Consider the following 23,376-nt stretch of genomic DNA (forward strand, 5'->3'; position numbering starts at 1 on the left):
AGTTTATGACTACAAAATGTAGATATAAGAAAATGTGAACAAAGAAACAACTGTGATATTTAAAGATAAGGTAGCAACAATTATAAAATATTACTAATAAAATCAAAAACTAATAAACAAACTCAAACGTTGATCTTCTTTTTCTTACAATACTTATCAAAATCCTTTTTGCTCTCCGTAATAACAGCAAACAACTTTTTTCCGGCTATTTCTTCCATGTCATCTTTCAATGAGTCTAATGCTGCGTTAATAGCAGTTTTAGCTTCTGAAATAAGTGGTTTCAAATCGTCTAGAGGTTTTCCTTCACCGTTGGCTTTCTTGACAATCATAACTAAGGCAGAATGTAATTCATGTTGCAAGACAGCCATGTACAAACTCAGTCTAGCGTTACCTGGATCTAGTTTCTTGGTAATATCAATGAGATCCTTGCACATTTTGATTTTCCTATTCAAAATTTCATCTGAAGTGTAACCCGCTTGTCGACCATACAGCTGTAACAAGGAGTGCTTTATAGAATATAAGTGATAGTGATTTGGATGCAGAAACATTGACAATCTGCAAAGCAAATCTTCCCACATCTGTATTGTTCCTCCCATCATTTCAACAGCCTCAATTTCTTCAGCCATTTGTGATATTAACATAAGAACTTGTGATCCATTTACTTTTACTGAACATTTATTACAAGCCCAATCAGTTTCATCATCTAACGGGTCTTCAGACAAATGTATTCCGTCGCAGATACTATCTCCATCTCCTAGACATTTCATAGCACTGATGTAGGTTCCAAGTTCAGTTGGATCAGCACATCTTTCACACCGACAGGCAAAATATTTGGTATCCTTCAAATGCTGTCTCCTCGCTTGTGTTCCCCATAAAGCGTGGCTATACATTGTTGTTATATGATTCCCTTTTAACACTGGAACCACAACTTTGACAGTGATTTTAAAGAAATCATTCCTATCTTTAGTCACGTGACTAAAGGTATGTTTGGTGTTTGGTATGCAACTATGTTCCATGATGCAAGTATTAGTGTACAGTGCAAGTAGCTCAGTGCCCTCCAGAAGTCGAATTTCGAGTGCATTAGTGTCAATAATGCCACAGAATACGTGAAGGTGTTCTGCTGACATCTCTGGAAAATATTTCTGCTTCGTCTCCTCGTCAAGCTTATTGATGAAGTTGTTCATGAGGTATTCTACGATGAACTCGTTGGCTTCACTGAAATAAAGAAATATATTTGTTATTACCTAACGACTTAAAACGACGTTTGTTGCAACTAAGCAATATTTATATATACAGGGTGACCTTAGCCATTGGACAACCCCTGAAATCCCACGTAGGGAAGTATCCCTACGTGGGATTTCAGGGGTTGTCCAATGGCTAGAAGTATCTCAGGAATGCTCTGACAACCCCTGAAACTCCACGTAGGGATACTTCTCAGGAATGCACTAACGTTACTGGTTTTTTAATTAGAACAAAAAATAAAAAAATAAAGTTCAAACAAAAGTTATTTAGGTACTTTTTAAATTAAACAATAATATCCCACAGACCAAAACTTTTCATCGTTAACAACGTGCTTTTCATTTCATTAGCAACTCACTCGTAAGCTTCTGTTCCCGGAGAACGGCACTCCATATGCGACTGCATTTCTGACAGCTTCTTCCACAGTTCGGGTGCAGTCGACTGCAGTAAGGCGCATCGTAGAGGCAGGAGAGCGTCATGCCTGGAAAATATTTTACAATAATTTAGACTTTGTGGATGAGTCTCAAAGATAATGGACTAAAGTCTTGAGAAGGTTGAATATTACGCTGGACAAGTGCTACTGCAAGGCTGCAAGGGATAAAGTATTCCTACATGTCCTAATCTCATCCAGATCACTTTGAAATTATTGGGGAGAACTATGTCTAGCAAGGATGCAGGCGAGCTGCAAAAGTGCATATGTACTTCAAGGGTGATCTCCATTCAAAATGTGGGTATGCACGTTTACAGCTCTGCGTACATAGTCCAGCAGCTTCGCAATAAAGCTGTCTTACCTATAATAGTCAGGCATATTGTCCAGAACACATTCGGGCCGCGCGCTCAGTATGACGCACTCAGCTCCGTGGTGTCTCGGGTCTGTCAGTCCTGGGCAGTTCCCACTGCACACTGGCCAGCCACATCTGAAAAGGGACAAAAAGGAGATACTAAAATCTATATGGAAAGCGTCTTTGCTTTACACGGACTGCTAAAATTAACTATTCAAATCCTAAGCTTTGGCGTAGTTGACGTTTGGATAATAATTATGCTAGAGTCTGTGTGGAAAGAGAAGAGTCGTGGAATGTAAGGGGGCATACATTTCACGACTCTTCTCTTTCCGCACAGACTCTAACTGTAATTTTTTCGATCTGTAGGTACCATTATTTACTTTGAAATCATTTCAAAAACAAAACAAAGCTTCCTGAAAACAATAAAAATGATTAAGAATTCAAAACACCGAACCCTGTTTACGCAAAATGGAATTTGTTATGTAAAATTACTAAATCCAATTATTTGAAATTCTCTTGCAAATTCAACATGAGAGATTTGAAAAATAAAATGTTTTAAGTATTCCAATTCTTAGAAACAAAGATGAACAAAGGATTACTTGGAGTTTTCATAGTTAACCACGGCTAATAGGTAAGTGTAGGGTTCTTTATATACAAGTTTGTATTTTCCTGATACAGCCGGCCACAAACCGCCATCTTTGTACCGGGCAATAGAAGGCAAGGTTCATGATGGAGATTTGAGAGGGGCGGTTCGTCTTCTTTTGTCCGATTCTTCTCTTGCTCCGTCTAGTGCCGACACTCTGGAGGCTCTGAGGGCTAAGCACCCTGCACCTTCTAGACCACTTGATTTTCCGCCTGAGCCTGACCTAACGAGTCCTTTTCTTACCATATCAGTATCCGACGTTACTAACGCAATTGGTTCTTTTTACAATGGCTCTGCTGCCGGCATAGATGGCCTTCGCCCACAACATTTGAAGGAACTCACCTCGCTAAATGTGGGTGACAATGGATACAAACTTCTCGAATCGCTTACTAAATTGTGTAATTTTCTTTTACGTGGCATGCTTAACCCCCAAGTCTGCCCTTATTTATATGGTGCGAGTTTATGCGCGTTAGAGAAAAAAGATGGAGGTGTAAGGCCCATTGCAATAGGTACAACCTTACGGCGACTCGTTGCTAAATTGGGTTGCCGTTCAGTAAAGGATGAGATGGCAGCATATTTTCAGCCACGTCAAATAGGTTTTGGCACTCCTTTAGGTTGCGAGGCGGCAATCCATGCGACTAGGCATTTTGCTGAGTCCCGTGAGAACAGCGATACCGTTATATTGAAGCTTGACGTCAAGAACGCATTTAATTCGGTAGAAAGGGATATAATTTTGGAACAGGTAAAGACATGTGTTCCAACTTTGTATCCCTTTCTTTTCCAATGTTATTCCTCTCCGAGTAACCTGTTCTTTGGTGACAGCACGATCTCTTCACAGGTTGGTGCTCAACAAGGAGATCCGTTGGGTCCTCTGGTATTTTGTCTTGCGATACAGAATTGTATAACGACTTTGCAGTCACCATTGAATGTGTGGTACTTGGATGATGGCACTATTGGAGGAAGCCCTAATGTAGTTCTGGATGATGTGAGTAGGCTCTTACCGGCTTTGCAATCAATTGGGCTGGAGGTAAATTCCACAAAATGTCAGCTGTATCCATGTGGTACCTCAGCATTAGATTCCGTGCCTAACTTCCAGTCGGTTTTTCCAGGTCTCCGGCTGCTGAACAAAACTTCATTTTCCTTATTAGGAGCACCCATTTTTCCAGAGGGGGTGAGCTCGGCGGTTCAGGCCAAGACTCAGGCGCTGGAGTCTGCTTTTGTACATTTCAAACACTTGTCGGCGCATGTTTCACTCATTCTTCTACGAAACTGCTTTGCAATGCCTCGTGTGACGTATATCTTGAGAACTGCACCGATATGGAGGTTTGATCAAGATGCAAACACCTGTACATCTTGATCGTGTACTTCGTCAGGGCTTAGAGGGTGTTTTGAATGTCAGCTTCGATGAACCACAGTGGCGCCAGGCATCACTTCCTGTTCGGTATGGGGGTCTGGGGGTACGTTGCATGCGTGACGTCGGTTTGGTGGCTTTCCTAGCATCATCTCATGCGGCATCAGGTCTTGCCACTAGAATTCTTTCCTTCAATGGTGGCAATATCTGTATTACATTTCTTCAGGAGGCTCTTTCCGAGTGGTCGTGCCGCTTTGCAGGAGTTGAACGACCAGAAAACCCCTCTTCACAAAGACTTTGGGATGATATTTTGTGCCGTGAGTGGCATAAGGGCCTGTTGGAGAGTGCTGTGGGGAAGGACGTTGCCAGGCTAAAGGCTGTTAGGGAACCTGAGTCCGGGGCATGGTTGCATGCCTTGCCGACACCACACTTGGGAACCTTACTTGATAATGACACGTTACGGATGGCGGTAGCACTGAGAATCGGGGGCAAGGTGTGCGAGCCACATCAGTGTAAGTGCGGGGTAATGGTGGAGACGGATGGACACCACGGGCTAAGCTGCTTACGGTGTGTGGGTAGGATACCTAGGCACTGTGCCATCAATGAGTTAATAAGGCGAGCTTTGGTGTCGGCGAACGTCCCATGTATCATGGAGCCCCAGGGCCTAAGTCGTTTGGACGGTAAGAGACCGGATGGTCTTACACTTGTTCCTTGGGCGAAGGGCCGCAGCTTGCTTTGGGATGCCACGTGTGTGAGTACTTTTGCACCCACTCATCTCGCGCGCACGGTGAACAAGGCAGGTGCAGCGGCTGAAAGTGCTGCTAGGTTGAAGCACAGCAAGTACGCGAACCTTGAACAAGTGTACGACTTCGTCCCGGTTGCCGTCGAGACGGCGGGGCCTTGGTGTGCCGAGGCCAAAGCCTTTATTAAGGATATAGGGCGACGTTTAACGGATAGGGGCTGTGACCCTCGCTCTGGTTCTTTCCTTGTCCAACATATATCACTGGCCATTCAGCGGGGTAATGCGGCCAGTATTTTTGGCACATTTGATCCGGGAGACAATCAGAGTGAGGGGTGATATTTTATTTGTTAAGTTACTTTTACTCATTCTTAGGTTTATTTTAGTTTATAATTTGTATGTTTAATCAGTTAACTACCTATATTTTTGAAGTGTAAATTAAATGTATTTCACAACAATAAAAAAAAAAAAAAGTAAAGGCATATTGACAAACTATAGTAAGTAGGCACAGGTGAAATGTATTGTCTGTATTTGGTCCTCGAAAGCAGTACTAAAAGCGCACGAGTTTTACCTTATAAAACCTTATAAACATTCGTCGCTCAAAAAAATGTGTGCATTAAATAAAATTGCAGTCGACCAGCACTTGACCTGGATGTTATTGCACTGGCTTAGTAAGAGCCAGCGAGTCGAATGCTCAGGCCATCCGATATACATTATAAATATGCAGAAAATAGTTATTTTGCTGAATATCGAAGTAAACAATAAGTATAACTGAAGTGTAGGGATTGATAGTCACACACGTTGGGCGGACAGAATGACGTCAGTGACAAACGCCACACTGCAAGCTAGGATGCACTGGGCCCAGGACAGAGTGGGTTGGAGAGCACTGGTGAAGAGAGCCCACAATCGTCACGTTCCTCAGCTATGAGGTTACAACAAGGAAGAAGAATAACTGAGAAACACAGAACGCAGGCAATAAGCACGTCAACGATAATCATTCAGCGATTCAGTGTTTTATCTTTGGAAATACTTATGTCGCCGACTTATTTAAACAGGCATATCAAATTCTGCGCCAGAAAATTTCGAGATTTCTCGCAGCCGATCTGACTGGTACACCCGGGCCTATAACTTTAACTCTACAGTAGGGTTAGCAGACGTCAGGGATTTTGGCTGTCAGGAATGCGGCTCAAGAAAATGTCAGTAATTTTAATGAATCAGTAGATCAGGAATTTTGTCAGGTAATTCAAATTTTGTATCAGGTAACCCTTACTGTGTCTCGCCAAGCAATGCCAACTTTACCGCCTAGCTGTTGAGTGTTGGGCTGGATGCCCATTAACCTCCACTAGACTACTTTATTATAAAGTTTGTAGCAACTGTAGGAACGTTATTTTTAAAGCTTTTGGCTTTTTAGATACGAATGTATCAAAGGGGTGTTATTCACAGAATTAGGACACGTTTTATCTATTATGTTAGGTTAGTCACAAAAGACTGGCACGTTAGACAGAATGGTGGTGTGATACGTTACGTACAAATAACCATACATTTGACGTGCCCCTCCCCCGCAAAAATCGGCAGACTTTTTTGTACAGAAAATGACAGACCAGGCGTCTCCAGTTACTAAATGCTCTAAGCGCTCGTCAGACCTTCGTAATTATGCGTAGTATTCATATTATTAAATTTATTTAACTCAAACAAGAGTTGATTGACACCAGCACTGACAATGTCTGCATATTAGTTTCGTATTCAATTTAGTTATTCAGATAACTTCGTTTGCATTGAAATGCGGTATTAATATTTTCTTGGAATCCTCTCCAGACGGAGGATTTAGTATTAACATTATTTATTAAAATTAAAATATGTTTGCACAACTTATAAACCAATGAACTCTTTGAAGACGTGTTGAAAAACAGCTGATTGTGCCGCAGATAGTTATAGGTTGAAGTGGAAGGCGACAGACGTAAGGGCGAATGACCCCCACCAACTAGATGGTCCGACCAAGTTAAAAAGGCCATCTCAGGCAAACTCCATCAAGCGGTGCAGGCTAGGAGAGATCGAGACCGATGCAGATGGAGACAAATGGCTAAACCAAGTCATCACAATCCTCAGTAACGGACCGAAAAAGAAGAAGAGAAGTTAAATAAAGGTTGGACCAAAGTTGTAAGTACCTATGGGTTTATGTGATGAACCTGACGGATCCTCCAAACTCAGGGGCAATGATGCAGCCAGAACGTCGAATCATGTTTAAACAAAACAGAAAGCGGCTAAGTTGAAATGGGACGGGGCTGGTCATGTCTGAATGCCGATGCCGGACGACTTGTGGGCCAAGTTAACCACGGAGTGGGAGCCCCACAAGTCTAACCTGGGATGCGGCAGACCTCGTCGGCGATGGTGGGATAACTTGGACTCTTTTTTGAGAGGCTGGCCAGTATAGCACTAAAGAGAGACGAATAGAAAAAGAGAGGGACGCATTGGAAATAATGTTCATTACTGTCACCACTGTCTCCCTACATATTTTACTACCAATGCCTAAAGTACCTAATAATCAGTTTTCCTTATTTGTACAAACATCGTAAACTAAGTTACGCTACGCCGGGCTATATTGGATATCTTCAGAGAATACATGAAACTGGGTCACAAACTTTTTAGGAGCGTTAATTCCTATGGTCATGATTAAAATAAACGGATTTTAAAACAAAGTAATGTTTTTACCTAAACGTCTCTATTGTTTCCCAAATAGTTTTAAGTCATAATGTATTGTTTGCCCGCATTCAGAATCGCGTCACTTTTCAGGATTGCCATAAAACAAACCTAGCTTAACCTAACCTATATATATTATAGGATAACCTTATGAAATACATTATGACTTAAAACTTTATGGGAAACAAAGGGACCCCGTTAAGAACATTGGTAAAAGTAATGTCCAACAATATGGCTTTAAGACCCAGATTTGAAGTACCAAAGGCAAAGCAAACTCGCACTCGCTTCCAGGTCTTACCTAAAAACAGAAAGAAACAAAAAGAACCTCACTTAGCACATCTCTCTCCAACATCAGTGGGTACCGGCTTGTAGCACCCCACACACGGCATGGTGGCCTCAGGGACAACCGTGGCCTTGGGGCCAAAGACCAGGGGTCGTTCGGTGAGGACCAGGTCCCCTGGGGCCAGGTCGCGGGCCGCGACGAGGTAGCGCCCGAGCTCTTCTGAGGTGCGAGCCTGGAAGATCAAATGAGTTATAAGTAAAAATTAACATACTTTGATTTTAAAATGGGGAAGGTATTGTAATATTTGTAGGTAATGTATATATGGTTCGTGCGTCGATCGATTGATTTTGAGAAAATAGAGAAAGTATTTGAGCAATCGAATGTAGGAAAAGGACGATATTCGTAGGTGGGCTACTTCTTAAAAAATGCGATGCAGTGTCATGTAATAGTTGTAGACTACCTACTATTTCTGAAGTAGTATGTAGGATATGAAGGCACATAATAACTAAAAAAAAAACCGGTCAAATATTAGTCGGACTCGCGTTCCAAGGGTTCCGTACATAACCTAATTTTTAATAATGTATTTATTTATGTGGAACGTGAATAAAATGTGTAGGTACATTTTTCAAAATAATTCAAAATTACATACATGTTCGTAGCGAACGTTCTTCTGGTCTATCAACCGTAACATTGCTATTGCACTACTAATCATCGACACTTGTTATTTAATTGCATCCCGATCGAATTAGTATTTATAGGTTTTCAACTTATCATTTTATTTTTCAAACGCTCAGTGCCATCTAGTGGCGATTAGGCGAAAACTAAATGTAGCGCGCCATCTATTGATCAAATGAGAAACTACAACCGCTTGAAGCTATTCCATGCAGTTCGTTAAGGTTCGTCGTAAGCTACTAGTGTCGCTATATTTATATAGATGGCGTGCAAAATAACATTAATTATTTTACATAGTTGCAATTTGCTTACCTCAAAGACGTCGCTGGTGCCATTTTCTAGCCCCATGTTACTGTAAAATTAATTAAACGCATAAACATCTTCTTACCAATTACTAAAGCTTTATGATTTTAGCAGTATGTGTATAATATTGTATGTAACATACAGTTGCTCCAAAGCCTAAACCCCAATGTTATATATGCCATTGCCAACATTGTAAACCAAACGTGAAAAGGTTAAGGCAGCCGTTTTACTTTGGCACGTGTCGAAAAGGGGCCAAGTTTACTGCTAATTACATTCAAACTGTGTTCCAATACTTCCAATCAGCCAACTAAACGCTAAAGTGATAAATGGCGAGTTGGCAACGTCTTCTACTCAAATATGTCAAGGTTTACTTCATTCAAACTATCGTATCTTTATACAGTGCCTATAGTTAACATAAGAGCTTTGCTAAGTAACTATATAAGAGCTTTTATTCCCTTTCTACATTTACCGAATTCAACCAGTATATATTTACATCGAGATCAGAGGGGCTACCGCGAAAAGTCGCAAATTGCGGGGATGTTTCTCTTTTACTCCAATAAAGGCTTAATTAGAGTGACAGAAAAATTACCCAATTTACGAACTGCGATTTTCGCGGTTAGATATTGGCCAGTGCCTAAGTGTAAGGCCTGAGTGGACGCTCATGTTGGGCGTGCAGCGGAGCGGGGCGTGCGGCGTGCATGTTAAACACAGACCAACCCCTATAGACAGAGCTTATAGGACGACTCGCGGTCATCACCCGTATGGTGCATAGGTCAAATATAATATCGCACGCGCGCCGCTCCGATCAGTAGCGACCAAGCTTACGACCTGTTAGCAGTGTGCACGTGTCTAAGAAAATAAATCGTAAACTATTGAATTCTTGAGGAAATCATGGGATATTGCAGCGTAATATGGTGTGGCAAGTCATCTTAGACTTCTACTTACAAAACAGATGGAATTACCTTCGACGGGAAAGTCAAATTCATTATTTCGTTGAAAATTGTTTCTTGTCCGCGGGGTTCATTTTATAGTGGTCAATAAGCTCAGGGCGAAGTATGTCCGTCCCTTTTCGTCAACTTGAAAATGCAATGTGCTATCCCTTTCACATTACGACTAGGGATGCGACGATGATGGTTTCGTCAGTTGCGCGAACTTCGTGCCTTCGTTCGTACCGTATTGTACCATTTTAAGAAATATAAAACAAAACTGTGATTCTCTTTTACTTTTAATTGAATATAATAATGTAATTAATCTGTAGTTTTAATATAATGGTAGTTTATCTTAAATATTAAGTAGGTATACGTATTTTCGTTTTTTGCTAGTAGTATAATCATTATAGAGTTCTAGTTTTAAAATAAGAAATGGGTGAGTTTTTTTAGAATCGCGTAGGTGCGCAGTTAGGTCTCATGTCACCAGATGGGCCTCATGATGAACTTCAAAGAAGTGCGAGGGAACTAGGTGTTGGTTTGTGATAGGCATATGTTGTGTGGGTTTTTTAGAATCCTCTAGGGGAGCAGTTAGGTCTCATGTCACGAGATGGGCCTGATAATAAACTTCAAAGTAGTGCGAGGGAACTCGGTGTTGGTTTGTGATAGGTATATGTTATGTGGGTGTTTTAGAATCCTCTAGGGGAGCAGCTAGGTCTCATGTCACGAGATGGGCCTGATGATGAACTTCAAAGAAGTGCGAGGGAACTCGGTGTTGGGTTGTTATAGGCATATTTTGTGTGGATTTTTTAGAATCCTCTAGGGGAGCAGTTAGGTCTCATGTCACGAGATGGGCCTGATGATGAACTTCAATGAAGTGCGAGGGAACTCGGTGTTGGTTTGTGATAGGCATATGTTGTGTGGGTTTTTTAGAATCCTCTAGGAGAGAAGTTAGGTCTCATGTCACGAGATGGACCCGATGATGAACTTCAAAGAAGTGCGAGGGAACTCGGTTTTGGTTTGTGATAGACATACGTCATCATCTTCCCCGCGTTGTTTCGGCTTTTGCCACGGCTCATGGGTACCTAGGGTCCGCTTGGCAACTAGTCCCGAGAATTGGCGTAGGCTGTAGTTTTTACGAAAGCTTCTGCTATCTGACCTTCCAACCCAGAGGGTACACTAGACCTTATTGGGATTAGTCCGGTTTCCTCACGATGTTTCCTTTACAGAAAAGCGACTAGTAAATATCTAATGATATTTCGTACCTAAGTTCCAAAAAACTCATTGGTACGAGCCGGGTTTCGAACCCGCGACACTACTCAGAATTAAAAACCATTTCCATTTTTACTGAGAAAAAAACAATGCACCCAATTTTTTTGGCCTATTTCATTATGTTTTTAATAGAACACTCTATAATGACCGTAACAAAACGGAAAGTAAATTGTATGAACTTTCGGTGACAATTTTTGCTCGTATTAGGATTGAAAGAGATCGCGATTTTAAGTGGAAATAATATAAAGATCTAAAGTTTAAAATGCAAGATGCGGGAACAACTTTAAATATAAATGCCATTATGTTAAGTAAAATTTTTAGGTTTTACCTACATTTTTACATTGCTAAAATATTATTAGTCAATAATATTCTTAAATAAGTTTACTTTAATTACCTAAACTAAATGATAACAATTTTACCACAATAAATTACTGTACCACTGTACCACTGTCCGTAATGAACGTGTCCCATCCCTACGCTGACACGTGACATCGCGCCATATTTGAAACGACCAATCGCAACGCCGTGAGTACCCCTCCCGCACCTCACAGTTTGGTGAGTTGCGTCGCGAACAAAATGACCAATATTAGGTTTCTATAGGCGGTATTCTATGATGTTAAACAAATGCAAGCGTATAGGAGCAGGAGCAGCCTTAGTGCACGCTGCTCAAATCACTTGTGAGGCCGACGCCACGCTGCACGTCCCGCCGAACACCCCGCATCGAGCGTCCACTCAGGCCTTACACTAACGTTTTAACAGCAATAAGTACGGTCGAAGATTTTAATGTACGACCCATTTCGTAGGTACCTTGTTACAGTGACAATCAATATGAAAGTCGCTAGAGATCTCATACTATTGTAAAATCTTTGGCTTAGGTACAGTCGTATCTTATCATATCGTATCGTACTTGGGTGTCGAGAGATCATTTACTAGGTGGTCTGGTGCTAGTAATCGGTAATCTATATAAAATAATCCTAGCTTTTAATACAGTTAGTACTTAAGAGCCAACAGGAGTGGTCTTTTCTCCATACAAACGTACTCGACTGTTTCCTCCGTGGATTTTGAAGCTAGAGCAATGATTTTTTCAACACCGATTAATATTGTCAATATCTGTGTCGGACCGTTTTGCTTTTTTTGATATTTTAGTTTTTTAAGGCGCTAGAGCCCTTCAAAAATGGCCAAAATGGCCTAATTGACTATGCCGCAATGAGAGGCGTGCTATTCAAAACTGACATCAATTAGTCAAAAAAGTAAAACGGTCCGACACAGATAATGTCATAATCATTTAGATTTCCAAATTTGGTTACGATTGGTTAAGTTTTGGAGGAGGAAACAGTCTAGTACGAAACCTCGATTTTTGATATTTTTACGCAGGATTTTTCGCCTTGTCCTTATCGCACTAGTTTTAGGAGCCGCTTCCGTTAGCGAGACGGGTATATTTACCTAAAATATTTTAATCTTAGCTCCAGTTGGCTCTTAATTGCTGATACGCCGTATCTCTTTGAGAACTGTACGGCGTATAAGAGCTTTGGTAAGTTACTATTTATGAACTCGATTTAGTGCATTTAGAAAATGGCCTCCGTAAGTATTAAATGCTGTATAGGTCGTTTTAGAATTAATAGGTTAGGGATATTCTATTGAAGAGTCATTGAATGAAAGCTTAGGTGACAGGAAAATAGACTTTATAATACCCACGTAAAGTTCATTTCAGTACTAATCTTTTAATAAAAGATAATTTTGGCGAGTGCAGAAAATGTAAATTTTATTTCTATAGGATTAGAGTTTAGTTTCGAACAATGCTTAAAATTCGAAAATACTCGTAAATAGCGTAACGGCAATTTGGCATGCGCTTGCACAGGATTCAATGCCGGTCATTCAATATAGTGAACTGTCAAAACATTGGCAGTATTCTTGACAGTCTTGAGTGATACTAACATTATGTTAGACATTTCATAAATTATTTTATAAACATTATAACAGAGTTGCACTAAGAAAAGTCTGCAACGATTTTGATAACACACGCAGTACACGTGTAGGTAGTGTGACACACGCAGAACTTTTAAACGTCAGACTTCTATGAAATTACGACGTATAAATAACACTTGCACTGCGAGTGCTATCAAAATCGTTGCAAACTTATCTTGGTCTAACTCTAAAGACAGTGGTCCTTATAAAAAAAAAGTTCCCTGCATTTCCTATGAAAATTTCCGAGAAATTTAGGCACTAAACGTGGCGACTAAATAGGTAAGTACATAAGTACCTAACATTATGACCCATACCTACATAACTCCATCCTGTGCTCGGGAGCCTGTGCCAAGTAATAAAACATACACACTGAATGACCTAATCTCACAAATTGCAACTGAAACGCGCGATTCCTAACAGTTAAAATCTGTGGGAGAAGTCCCGTTTCACAAAATACCTGCCCCAGAAATAGATGCGCTAAATCATTTTAAAACGGCACCATCGAGTAGTACGCGCGAACGGGAAATGAGGTGAGTAAAGTTGACTTGGCGGATATTGTTTGACAAGGACAAGGACAAGGACTGATTCAGTTTTTTTTTAAGTTTATTTGTGGCTTTCCATTACAGAAGGGTCCTTAATACTTCATGTGCAATAAGGACGTTTTAACATAATTGATGTTAATTATAAGACGTAATATTTGGAAAAAATGTGTCCCACCGAGTTTCTTACCGATCCCATATTGGGATACCCTTTTTCAATTTAGGGGGGATTTAAATCTTCTCGGGCAGAGGTGTAGGGTTAGAGCCGGTGAAACTATTTGAAGTTCATTAAGCGCATTCTAGAATAAACTAAACTATTAAATAAACTAAAAATAAAATGTACAATATTGCCTGCCAGACTTAGTAGTAAGCCCAACCAAGGTAGTATCTCCATACAAACGTAGTTACGCTCTCATTTTAAAACGACTGGCTAGATTGCTCTGAAACTTTGTACTTACAATAGGATAAGGTAAATCTTTGCATGTAACTAGTTTATGTAGCTTCAGATATCGTAGTTAATAAAATACAGCGAATTAAGTTTTTCATACAAAATTTGTTTTTGCTATATTTCGTTTGTTTTATAAGCTGGAGCTAACCTATATAAACTAATTGCAGGCATAGATATACCTCATGTATGTGCAAAGTTTCATTAAAATCCAACACGTTGTTTTAAAATGAGAATTAAGCTCCGTTTGTATGGGAAGGTGGAATTCGGCCGAGCTTGCTGCGCACTATGAGGCTTCGTGATAAACCATATCAAATCAAAACATTAAGGATGACTCACGTTAGACCGGGCCGTGTCCGGGCCGGAGCTTCCGGCGCTTACTTTTCTGTGACAGATGACAGGTGATCACGTGATGCTTTCCATAGAACACGAAGCTCCGGAAGCTCCGGCCCGGACACGGCCCGGTCTAACGTCAGTCGTCCTTAAAGTGGTAGCTTTTATGTCAGAAATTGCGTGTCATAACTTAAAAACCGACCAAGTGCGAGTCGAACTCGCGCACGGAGGGTTCCGCACCATCAACAAAAAATAGAGCACAACAAGCAAAAAAAAACAAGCAAACAAACGGTCACCCATCCAAGTACTGACCCCGCCCGACGTTGCTTAACTTCGGTCAAAAATCACGTTTGTTGTATGGGAGCCCCACTTAAGAGCCAACAGGAGTGGTCATTTCTCCATACAAACGTACTCGACTGTTTCCTCCGTGGGTTTTGAAGCTAGAGCAATGATTTTTTCAACACAGATTAATATTGTCAATATCTGTGTCGGACCGTTTTGCTATTTTTGATATTTTTGTTTTTTAAGGCGCTAGAGCCCTTCAAAAATGGCCTAATTGACTATGCCGCAATGAGAGGCGTGCTATTCAAAACTGATATCAATTAGTCAAAAAAGCAAAACGGTCCGACACAGATAATGTCATAATCATTTAGATTTCCAAATTTGGTTACGATTGGTTAAGTTTTGGAGGAGGAAACAGTCGAGTACGAAACCTCGATTTTTGAGATTTTTACGCAGGATTTTTCGCCTTGTCCTTATCGCACTAGTTTTAGGAGCCTCTTCCGTTAGCGAGACGGGTATATTTACCTAAAATATTTAAATCTTAGCTCCTGTTGGCTCTTAAATCTTTATTTTATTCTGTTTTTAGTATTTGTTGTTATAGCGGCAACAGAAATACATCATCTGTGAAAATTTCAACTGTGTAGCTATCACGGTTCTTGAGATACAGCCTGGTGACAGACGGACGGACGGACGGACGGACGGACGGAATTGCATTAAAGCAATACAAAAGTCAGAAATGATAGTCAAAGTCCGACAGTCATACTTCACTCGCGAAACGCCCCGAACAAAACGCTATGTGAACGTGACGTCAAGGACACTGAGAGCGCTCTTGAAGTATGAATACAATCTTTTTTTGGATAAAATGTGAGGAATCGAATGGTAATCTTTCCTTACCTACTTATTTCGTGTTTGAAAGTAAAAATAAACCTTAATTTTGAAACTTTCGGGTGTTGTATTTTTGTATTATTTCCATATAGTTTTTTAATATCTACAATATTGTGATAAATTGCTCATTTGCTATCTATTTTACTAGATTTTGCTATAAAATTCAACGTGTGTCATCATCCCTATTATTTGACTATATTACATATAGAATACCTATAAGCGCGGATTCTCTATAAGACTCGGTTCCTACCGGCTTACCAATGAAAGGCGTGAACACCTTGCCTACAGATAACTAAGAAACCGGCGGCTTTCCTAACGTACCTACAGGATGGTCCAAACATAGACGTCCAAAAATTTTTTTTAGATTCCTCACATCGTGGGCTATCAGAATATTTATGTTAGCCGTATTCTAGTTATAAATTTTTGAACTTTTAAATTTGTCAAGAAATTCCGGGATGAACCAATTAATTAAAAAAAAAAAAGTATTGAACTTTTTTGAATGTTTCTTTTTGTAACATAAACCTTTACAAACGGCGCAGTTTCTAAAAAAAAACAGCATCCTCACTTGACTGCGAGTTGGGAAAAAAAAAGACAAATGTCAAAGTTTTACGTTACATCATACATATACCCCATATTCTGCAATGATAGCCCACGATGTGAGCAAACTAAAAAAAAATTTTAGGCTTCTATGTTTGAACCACTCTGTATGTTTGATACCCCGCCACTGATAGGTGACCTACATTGAACTTTAATCACTTATGAAGATGTTTTTACCATTAAAACGAATTAAGATTTATTTTAGTAACAAACCGACACTTCGCTTCGCGACCACTTTCCACATTTCCACAAATACCACGACGATGAACTAAATTCCACATTTTATTATCACACTAGTTATATTACTTATAAAATAAACCTATCACGTTTCATTTCATCATATTATTAACGGTTAAACTTACTTTTATAAAACACTAAACTGAATTCAAATTTAGAACGTCCAGTTTTCCCCGATCCGCTTTTTTCATGGAATCGAGCGGCGCGCGCGCCGAGCTCTTTCAGACTACAACTCATTTTCCGAGCCCGTACCGAAAGCATTTTTGTTATGTAATAGTGTGAACGGCCCTTTGAATGCCGAATTTGATTATTGTTTACGGATTTTTTTTTTGTAATAAATTGTCTACAATTTTTTATAACGTAAATATTTCAGGGCGCATCACGTTTTTGTAGCTGTGACCAACTAACCATACGACAACAAAATGTAACCTTTGCTATTAACCAATCAAAATCATCTTGTGTATTTGGCAACATCACACGAGATCGCGTGCGAGGTTCTCGCAAAACTATACGATTTCACAAATATCTGTACAAGCCAACGTTCTAAAAATATATTTACACGTCTCTAAGACTGACAATAGGGTCGTGTAAATATATTTTTGGAACGTTGGCCTGTAAAGATGTTTGTGGACTCGACCGTAAAGCAGAAAACATCGTTCTTATTTAAATTATATAGGTACTTACTTAGGTAGTAAAAGAAGGGACAATTCGATCGCGAAGACTGTAATCATGTACTGTATACTGGAAACATATAATAAATATGTAAATTTATTGGTATTGGTTTACAAGTCGGTAAAAAGTAGGTACTTACATGTTTTACTAATTCTAGGTACATCATTTACACAGCAGCAGCATTTTTTAGGGTTCCGTAGCCAAATGGCAAAAAACGGAACCCTTATAGATTCGTCATGTCTGTCTGTCTGTCTGTCTGTCCGTCTGTCCGTCTGTCCGTCTGTCCGTCTGTCTGTCCGTCCGTATGTCACAGCCACATTTCTCCGAAACTATAAGAACTATACTGTTGAAACTTGGTAAGTAGATGTATTCTGTGAACCGCATTAAGATTTTCACACAAAAATAGAAAAAAAAACAATAAATTTTTGGGGTTCCCCATACTTAGAACTGAAACTCAATTTTTTTTTTCATCAAACCCATACGTGTGGGGTATCTATGGATAGGTCTTCAAAAATGATATTGAGGTTTCTAATATCATTTTTTTCTAAACTGAATAGTTTGCGCGAGAGACACGTCCAAAGTGGTAAAATGTGTGTCCCCCCCCCTGTAACTTCTAAAATAAGAGAATGATAAAACTAAAAAAAATATATGGTGTACATTACCATAAACTTCCACCGAAAATTGGTTTGAACGAGATCTAGTAAGTAGTTTTTTTTTATACGTCATAAATCGCCTAAATACGGAACCCTTCATGGGCGAGTCCGACTCGCACTTGGCCGCTTTTTTATCAATCTTTAGTAGGATACTTGACAGCTTGATGGTATTTAAATCTTGTGGAAAGAAATAATGTCGCATTTGTTTTGTAAGAGCAATTGGAACTCGGCGACAACGACATTTTATATTTGCAAGAACATACACTCATTGCAAATTTACGATAGTACCCAGTAATAAAACTTAAGATTTGTATTTGGGTTTTGGATGTGAATATATTGAATATATGTCTGAGTAAATTTGGATTAATTTAGTAAGCGCTGGTGGCCTAGCGGTAAGAGCGTGCGACTTGCAATCCGGAGGTCGCGGGTTCAAACCCCGGCTCGTACCAATGAGTTTTTCGGAACTTATGTACGAAATATCATTTGATATTTACCAGTCGCTTTTCGGTGAAGGAAAACATCGTGAGGAAACCGGACTAATCCCAATAAGGCCTAGTTTACCCTCTGGGTTGGAAGGTCAGATGGCAGTCGCTTTCGTAAAAACTAGTGCCTACGCGAATTCCTGGAATTAGTTGCCAAGCGGACCCCAGACTCCCATGAGCCGTGGCCAAAATTCCGGGACAACGCGAGGAAGAAGAGTACTTACGGAGAATGTAGACAAATTTAGAACTATGAAAACAAAAATATTGCTTTGCTAAGACGCGAATTTATATGCGAGTTATATTTCAACAATCTAACGCCTGATTCTATTAGATGTAATTATTTGAATTCTAAATCAACTTTTAAGCAATAAACAATTGGTTGCATTTAATTACGAAAATACGTTCTTTTTGTTTTCCTTGGTAGGCACCCAGAAAAAAAACACAATATGAAGATTTGGGCAATCAAAACAAATCAAAAAATCAAAATACATTTATTTCGGATAACTCGGACCCATACATAAAATAAGTAAGACAAAGTAAGCAAGTCCCAGATTAAGGAAGCCCCACAACGTGATATACCTCACAGCGTATACGCTGCACCGAGTGTCAGTGTAGCAGGGGCCTTACCATCATGATGTCCTTATTGCGATTCTGTTTAGGACCTAAACTGAATTGCTAAGGGACGGAGTTTTGCGACTTATATGTATATAGCTCCGTCCTTTAGCGATTCAGTTTAGGTCCGAACCAGAATCGCAGTAAATATCATGGTACTAAGGCCCCTGATCCTTGCTTTTACCAATCTATACTGTGTTTATTTATACCGTCTAATGTCCACTACGTCCACTACCATTTATGTCCAGGCGACAAAACGGGTCTAGTTGTGAATTGAGACTGCTAAAGTGACCACCTGTTCACATTTTAGCGTCAGTTGGTTAATTACTCAGTTATTAATAGAAATTTATTTTAAAACAACGCGTTTGTAATTCGTATTGATGGTAGTATGTGGTGACCCGTTTTATGTGTATTTTTACATTTTTATTGTGTTTTTTACATTTTCATAGGAATGGGATCAAATTATGTACTTATCATATTGAATTAAGATAAAAGAGACACTTGTTTGTCATATTGAAACCAAACCCTACTACGGCCAAATCACGCTAAGGCAAACCGGGTCAAAGTCAACGGCTAAGATGGTCGTCTTCTGTAGGGCTATTATGGCCGGCTCTTTATCATTTGTCACCATGGCTGTCACGTTCTAACAAATAAGTAAGTGCGAAAGTGACGCATAGCATGACAAGTGATAAAAATGCGACCATGATACGCCGCCTGGTCGTCTTTTTATCATCTGTCACCATGCCTGTCACTTTTTAACAAGTATGAAAGTCCGAAAGTGACGCACGACATGACAGGTGATTAAAATGCGACCATGATATCCGTGCTGACTTGATTTGGTAAATCATTTTCATTTTATTACTCTTACACAATTTAATGTCATCGATATAATGTTGTAGCGAAAATAAATTCACTTTCCGATTCATTAACCTCATCAAACAGCGCATAGCCTTCTATCGCAGATAACAGGGCATTATGTTTCATGTTGTTGGCAGGCGGCCCAAGTTTCAGCCAGTGATAATTATGTGATCTATTTAAAACGAGTATTGTACTCGAGCTCTAACAAGCCGGCCGTGTCGCTTCTACCAGAAGACATGGAGCATAAGCGCGAAATTCCGCAGTGCGAGGTCTGCCAGAAACCGGCCAATCAGACCTGCGGAGGATGCAAGCTCGTCTACTACTGCTCAAGGGCCCACCAAAAACTAGGATGGAGGGAAGGCCACAAGTTCAAATGCTGCGCCTTCAAGATCCAATACTCCGACACCATCGGACGACACATGGTTGCGACCAGAGACATCCAACCAGGAGAAATGATTTTAAAAGAAAAACCCGCACTGATCGGTCCAAAGATGTCCTCACCAGCACACTGCTTGGCTTGCGGAAAGAAGCTAGAGCCAATGAAAATCGGAGACAAACTTGATTTCTATAAATGTACATCTTGCTTATGGCCCATGTGCAACCAAAAGTGCGAGAAAGCTGAAGTACATAAGGCTGAATGCAAAATCATGACTGAAAAGAATTATAAGTGCACTATTAAATATGAACAGCCGGACAAAAGTGAAGCAGCATACTGTGTTATTGCACCGATGAGAGTCCTACTGATGAAACAGTCAAATCCACAGCAATTTGAGAATATTATAAATCTGGAATCTCATTTAGACGAGAGGATAGGTACGCCATTGTACTCAGTTCTCAAAGCTAATCTCAGTACATTCATAATACAAGTTCTCGGACTTGATTTCGATGAGGAAACTATTCTGAAAGTGGCTTCAATCATTGATACAAACGCGTTCGATGTCAGATCTCCTGACGGATCGAAAAGGTTACGGGCTATTTTTGTCACAGCCGCAATGATGAACCATAGCTGCAAACCGAATACTCGTCACATTTATTTGGGCGACGATTATAATATGGCCCTGATTGCAACTGTGCCAATTTCTAAAGGTGAACTTATAACTGCAACGTACACACAGTCGCTATGGGGTACCTTGGATAGACGGAGACATCTAAAAATAAACAAATGTTTTGATTGTGACTGCGACAGGTGTAAGGACCCAACCGAATTTGGTACTAATCTAGGGAACATATACTGTTCAGTTTGCAATTCAGGCGGAGCAGCGAATGGGGCTATGTTGATGTCAACAAATCCTTTGGATGAAACGGCAAATTGGAAATGCGAGAAGTGTGACCATTTTATTTTGAGCAAGCAGATGTTTTGGGGAAACAACGCTCTGAAACAAGACTTAAATAAGCTCGATAGGAATGGCCCCAAACAGTTTGAAGAATTCATTATGAAATACAGTCAGACACTACATCCATCAAACCATTTAGTGGTACAAGCGAAGTTAGCCCTGATTCAGATTTATGGGAATTACAAAGGGTACAGCTTATCAGGTAATATTGCTATGACGCTTGACCACTTATCACAAGAATTGGCGTAGGCACTAGTTGAATGGTGAAAAATATTTACCAATTGAAGAATCTGAAATATATTAATAGACGTTTACTGTGTACATTCCTAACAATTGAATTGTAGGTACTTTGAAAATAACGTATTACGAGTACCTATTTATATACTACGGAATACAGGATATAAACATTATAGGTACTTTATATAATCACTACATTGTATAAAACAAAGTCGCTTTCCGCTTTCTGTCTGTCCCTATGTATGCTTAGATCTTTAAAACTATGCAACGGATTTTGATAAGATTTTTTTAATAGATATAGAGTGATTCTAGAGGAAGGTTTATGTATAATTTTTGTTAACCCGTGCGAAGCCGGGGCGGGTCGCTAGTATATAATATAATAAGTTTATACTGACAGAACTCAGTATTTTAAAGCTAATTCCTCATACCTAATTATTTGCAGATCTATCAGACAACCTCCTGCAGCGCAAAATAGACCTATGTCATGAACTTTTGGAAATTGCCGACAAAATTGAACCTGGATGGACGCGGTTCAGGGGCACCCTTATCCTAGATTTACAATCGGCTATGACTATCCAGACGAAGAGGGAATTTGAAACTGAGAAGTTGACTAAAGCTGCTGCCCAGGTAATTATAATCCAAAAATAGAAAAAAAAAACTTATACATTTAACATAACGTGTTCAACAAATACAATTATGCTGTAATGGTCATTGGCCTGAAGAATGAATTGCGATAAAATAAATAGACCCGCAATGTAAATTAACTCGATATCATGTTTTCCTTTAAATTCTCGTTAAATATTGCATCACATGTCATAAAAAAACTACGCATTCTTATTTCCATTCATTTTTACATTTGTGAATGCAAGCACGTGAGTTTTTTACAAAACGTAAATCCAAACATTGGAATTCAGCCAAATAGAATTAATGCTAACCGACTTTGTGTTTGTGTGCCCATGCGTTAATATGTCTAAAATTATATTGTGTTTGAGTTCTATTGCGGTACTTCACGTGACGAATCGTTCAACTGTTAATTTTAGCATACATATATTACGTAACGTTATCATTACCTATTTGAAAGGCGATGGTGCATTTATACTCTAGCAAAAGTGGCAAATAAATCGACACTTCATTTTCTATGACAGATGACCAGTGATCACGTGATGATTTCTATAGAAAACGATGTGTCGGATGCCTAGGCCCAAACCCGGGCTGTTCTAGACCAGTGATCACGTGATGTTTTCTATAGAAAACGATGTGTCGGATGCCTAGGCCCAGACCCGGGCCGTCCTAATTTGAGTCATCCTTAAGAGGTAAAAACAATCCAAAGGGTAAAAACGGGACCCTATTATTAAGACTCCGCTGTCCGTCCGTCCGTCTGTCACCAGGCTGTATCTCACGAACCGTGATAGCTAGACAGTTGAAATTTTCACAGATGATGTATTTCTGTTGCCGCTATAACAACAAATACTAAAAACAGAATAAAATAAAGATTTAAGTGGGGCTCCCATACAACAAACGTGATTTTTGACCGAAGTTAAGCAACGTCGGGCGGGGTCAGTACTTGGATGGGTGACCGTTTTTTTGCTTGTTTTGCTCTATTTTTTGTTGATGGTGCGGAACCCTTCGTGCGCGATTCCGACTCGCACTTGGCCGGTTTTCACGGTAATCACGTTTTTTCACAGGATCGTCTAATGGAATGCATGGTTCTACTGCAAGAAGCTACAAATATTCTCCGAGTTGAGCCTCACATGAAAGATGCTCTAGAAGCTAAGATACAAGAGCTGGCCAGTCAATTAGAAGTTACTGATACTGAGAATGGCTCTGAGTGTCTATCTGTAGACTAAGAGAAAAACAAAAGAAAGTTACATAATAAGCTTTAATTATTCACCCAGTTTATTACATTACAAACGTTAGGCATTACAGTAACCTATCTATAGGTGAACCAGGATCTATTGGGGGTGCGCCATGTTGCGGAATTTCACTGGAACTAATTTTTTCATACTACACTGAATTGTCACCCTATACATGAGAATAACAGCGCCCTCTTGACAATTATCATATATTACTGGTCAGGCTATATGTTAATATTAATTTAATACTGCGAAATAAAGACATTTATAACAATAATATGTTTTAAGTATATGATTTTTTTACAATCGCTTGGTAAAATAACCTTAATAGTCTATAAGCGAATACTGATAATTAAGATTCAAATGATCTAGATTTCTTTAAAGAGCATTTCTCAGAAAAATTGTACATTTCGATCACATCTTACGATTTCTATAAAAATTGATTTGCTGGTAAAGTACATGAAGCTGAACAATTTCCACCACAT

The 23,376-nt window shown here is 39.7% G+C and overlaps 2 protein-coding genes across 4 annotated transcripts; one reads left to right on the forward strand and one right to left on the reverse strand.

The window, feature by feature from the left end:
* Nucleotides 1–3: 3 nt before the first annotated feature.
* LOC134653896 (SET domain-containing protein SmydA-8) lies at nt 4–16,411 on the reverse strand. 3 transcript variants are annotated; one of them, XM_063509258.1, is made up of 6 exons: nt 16,316–16,411; nt 8,719–8,758; nt 7,782–7,966; nt 2,031–2,156; nt 1,598–1,720; nt 5–1,215 (listed from the first exon to the last, which is right to left on the reverse strand). In XM_063509258.1, the coding sequence occupies exons 2-6, from the start codon at nt 8,752–8,754 to the stop codon at nt 123–125; spliced, it is 1,563 nt and encodes a 520-aa protein (XP_063365328.1). In that variant the 5' UTR covers nt 8,755–8,758; nt 16,316–16,411; the 3' UTR covers nt 5–122. The 3 variants fall into 3 exon arrangements, with proteins under 3 accessions (XP_063365327.1, XP_063365328.1, XP_063365329.1); XM_063509257.1 differs by lacking the exons at nt 8,719–8,758; nt 16,316–16,411 and adding an exon at nt 8,384–8,575 and having other exon boundaries at nt 4–1,215; XM_063509259.1 differs by lacking the exon at nt 8,719–8,758 and having other exon boundaries at nt 6–1,215.
* A 3,183-nt stretch (nt 16,412–19,594) lies between these two features.
* LOC134653906 (SET domain-containing protein SmydA-8) lies at nt 19,595–22,913 on the forward strand. The gene is made up of 3 exons (XM_063509269.1): nt 19,595–21,003; nt 21,481–21,665; nt 22,724–22,913. Exons 1-3 carry the CDS (start codon nt 19,704–19,706, stop codon nt 22,883–22,885), a joined length of 1,647 nt encoding a protein of 548 aa, XP_063365339.1. The 5' UTR covers nt 19,595–19,703; the 3' UTR covers nt 22,886–22,913.
* Nucleotides 22,914–23,376: the final 463 nt, after the last annotated feature.

The sequence above is a fragment of the Cydia amplana genome, chromosome 14 (assembly GCF_948474715.1).
Source record: "Cydia amplana chromosome 14, ilCydAmpl1.1, whole genome shotgun sequence".
NCBI classification, from domain to species: Eukaryota; Metazoa; Arthropoda; class Insecta; order Lepidoptera; family Tortricidae; genus Cydia; species Cydia amplana.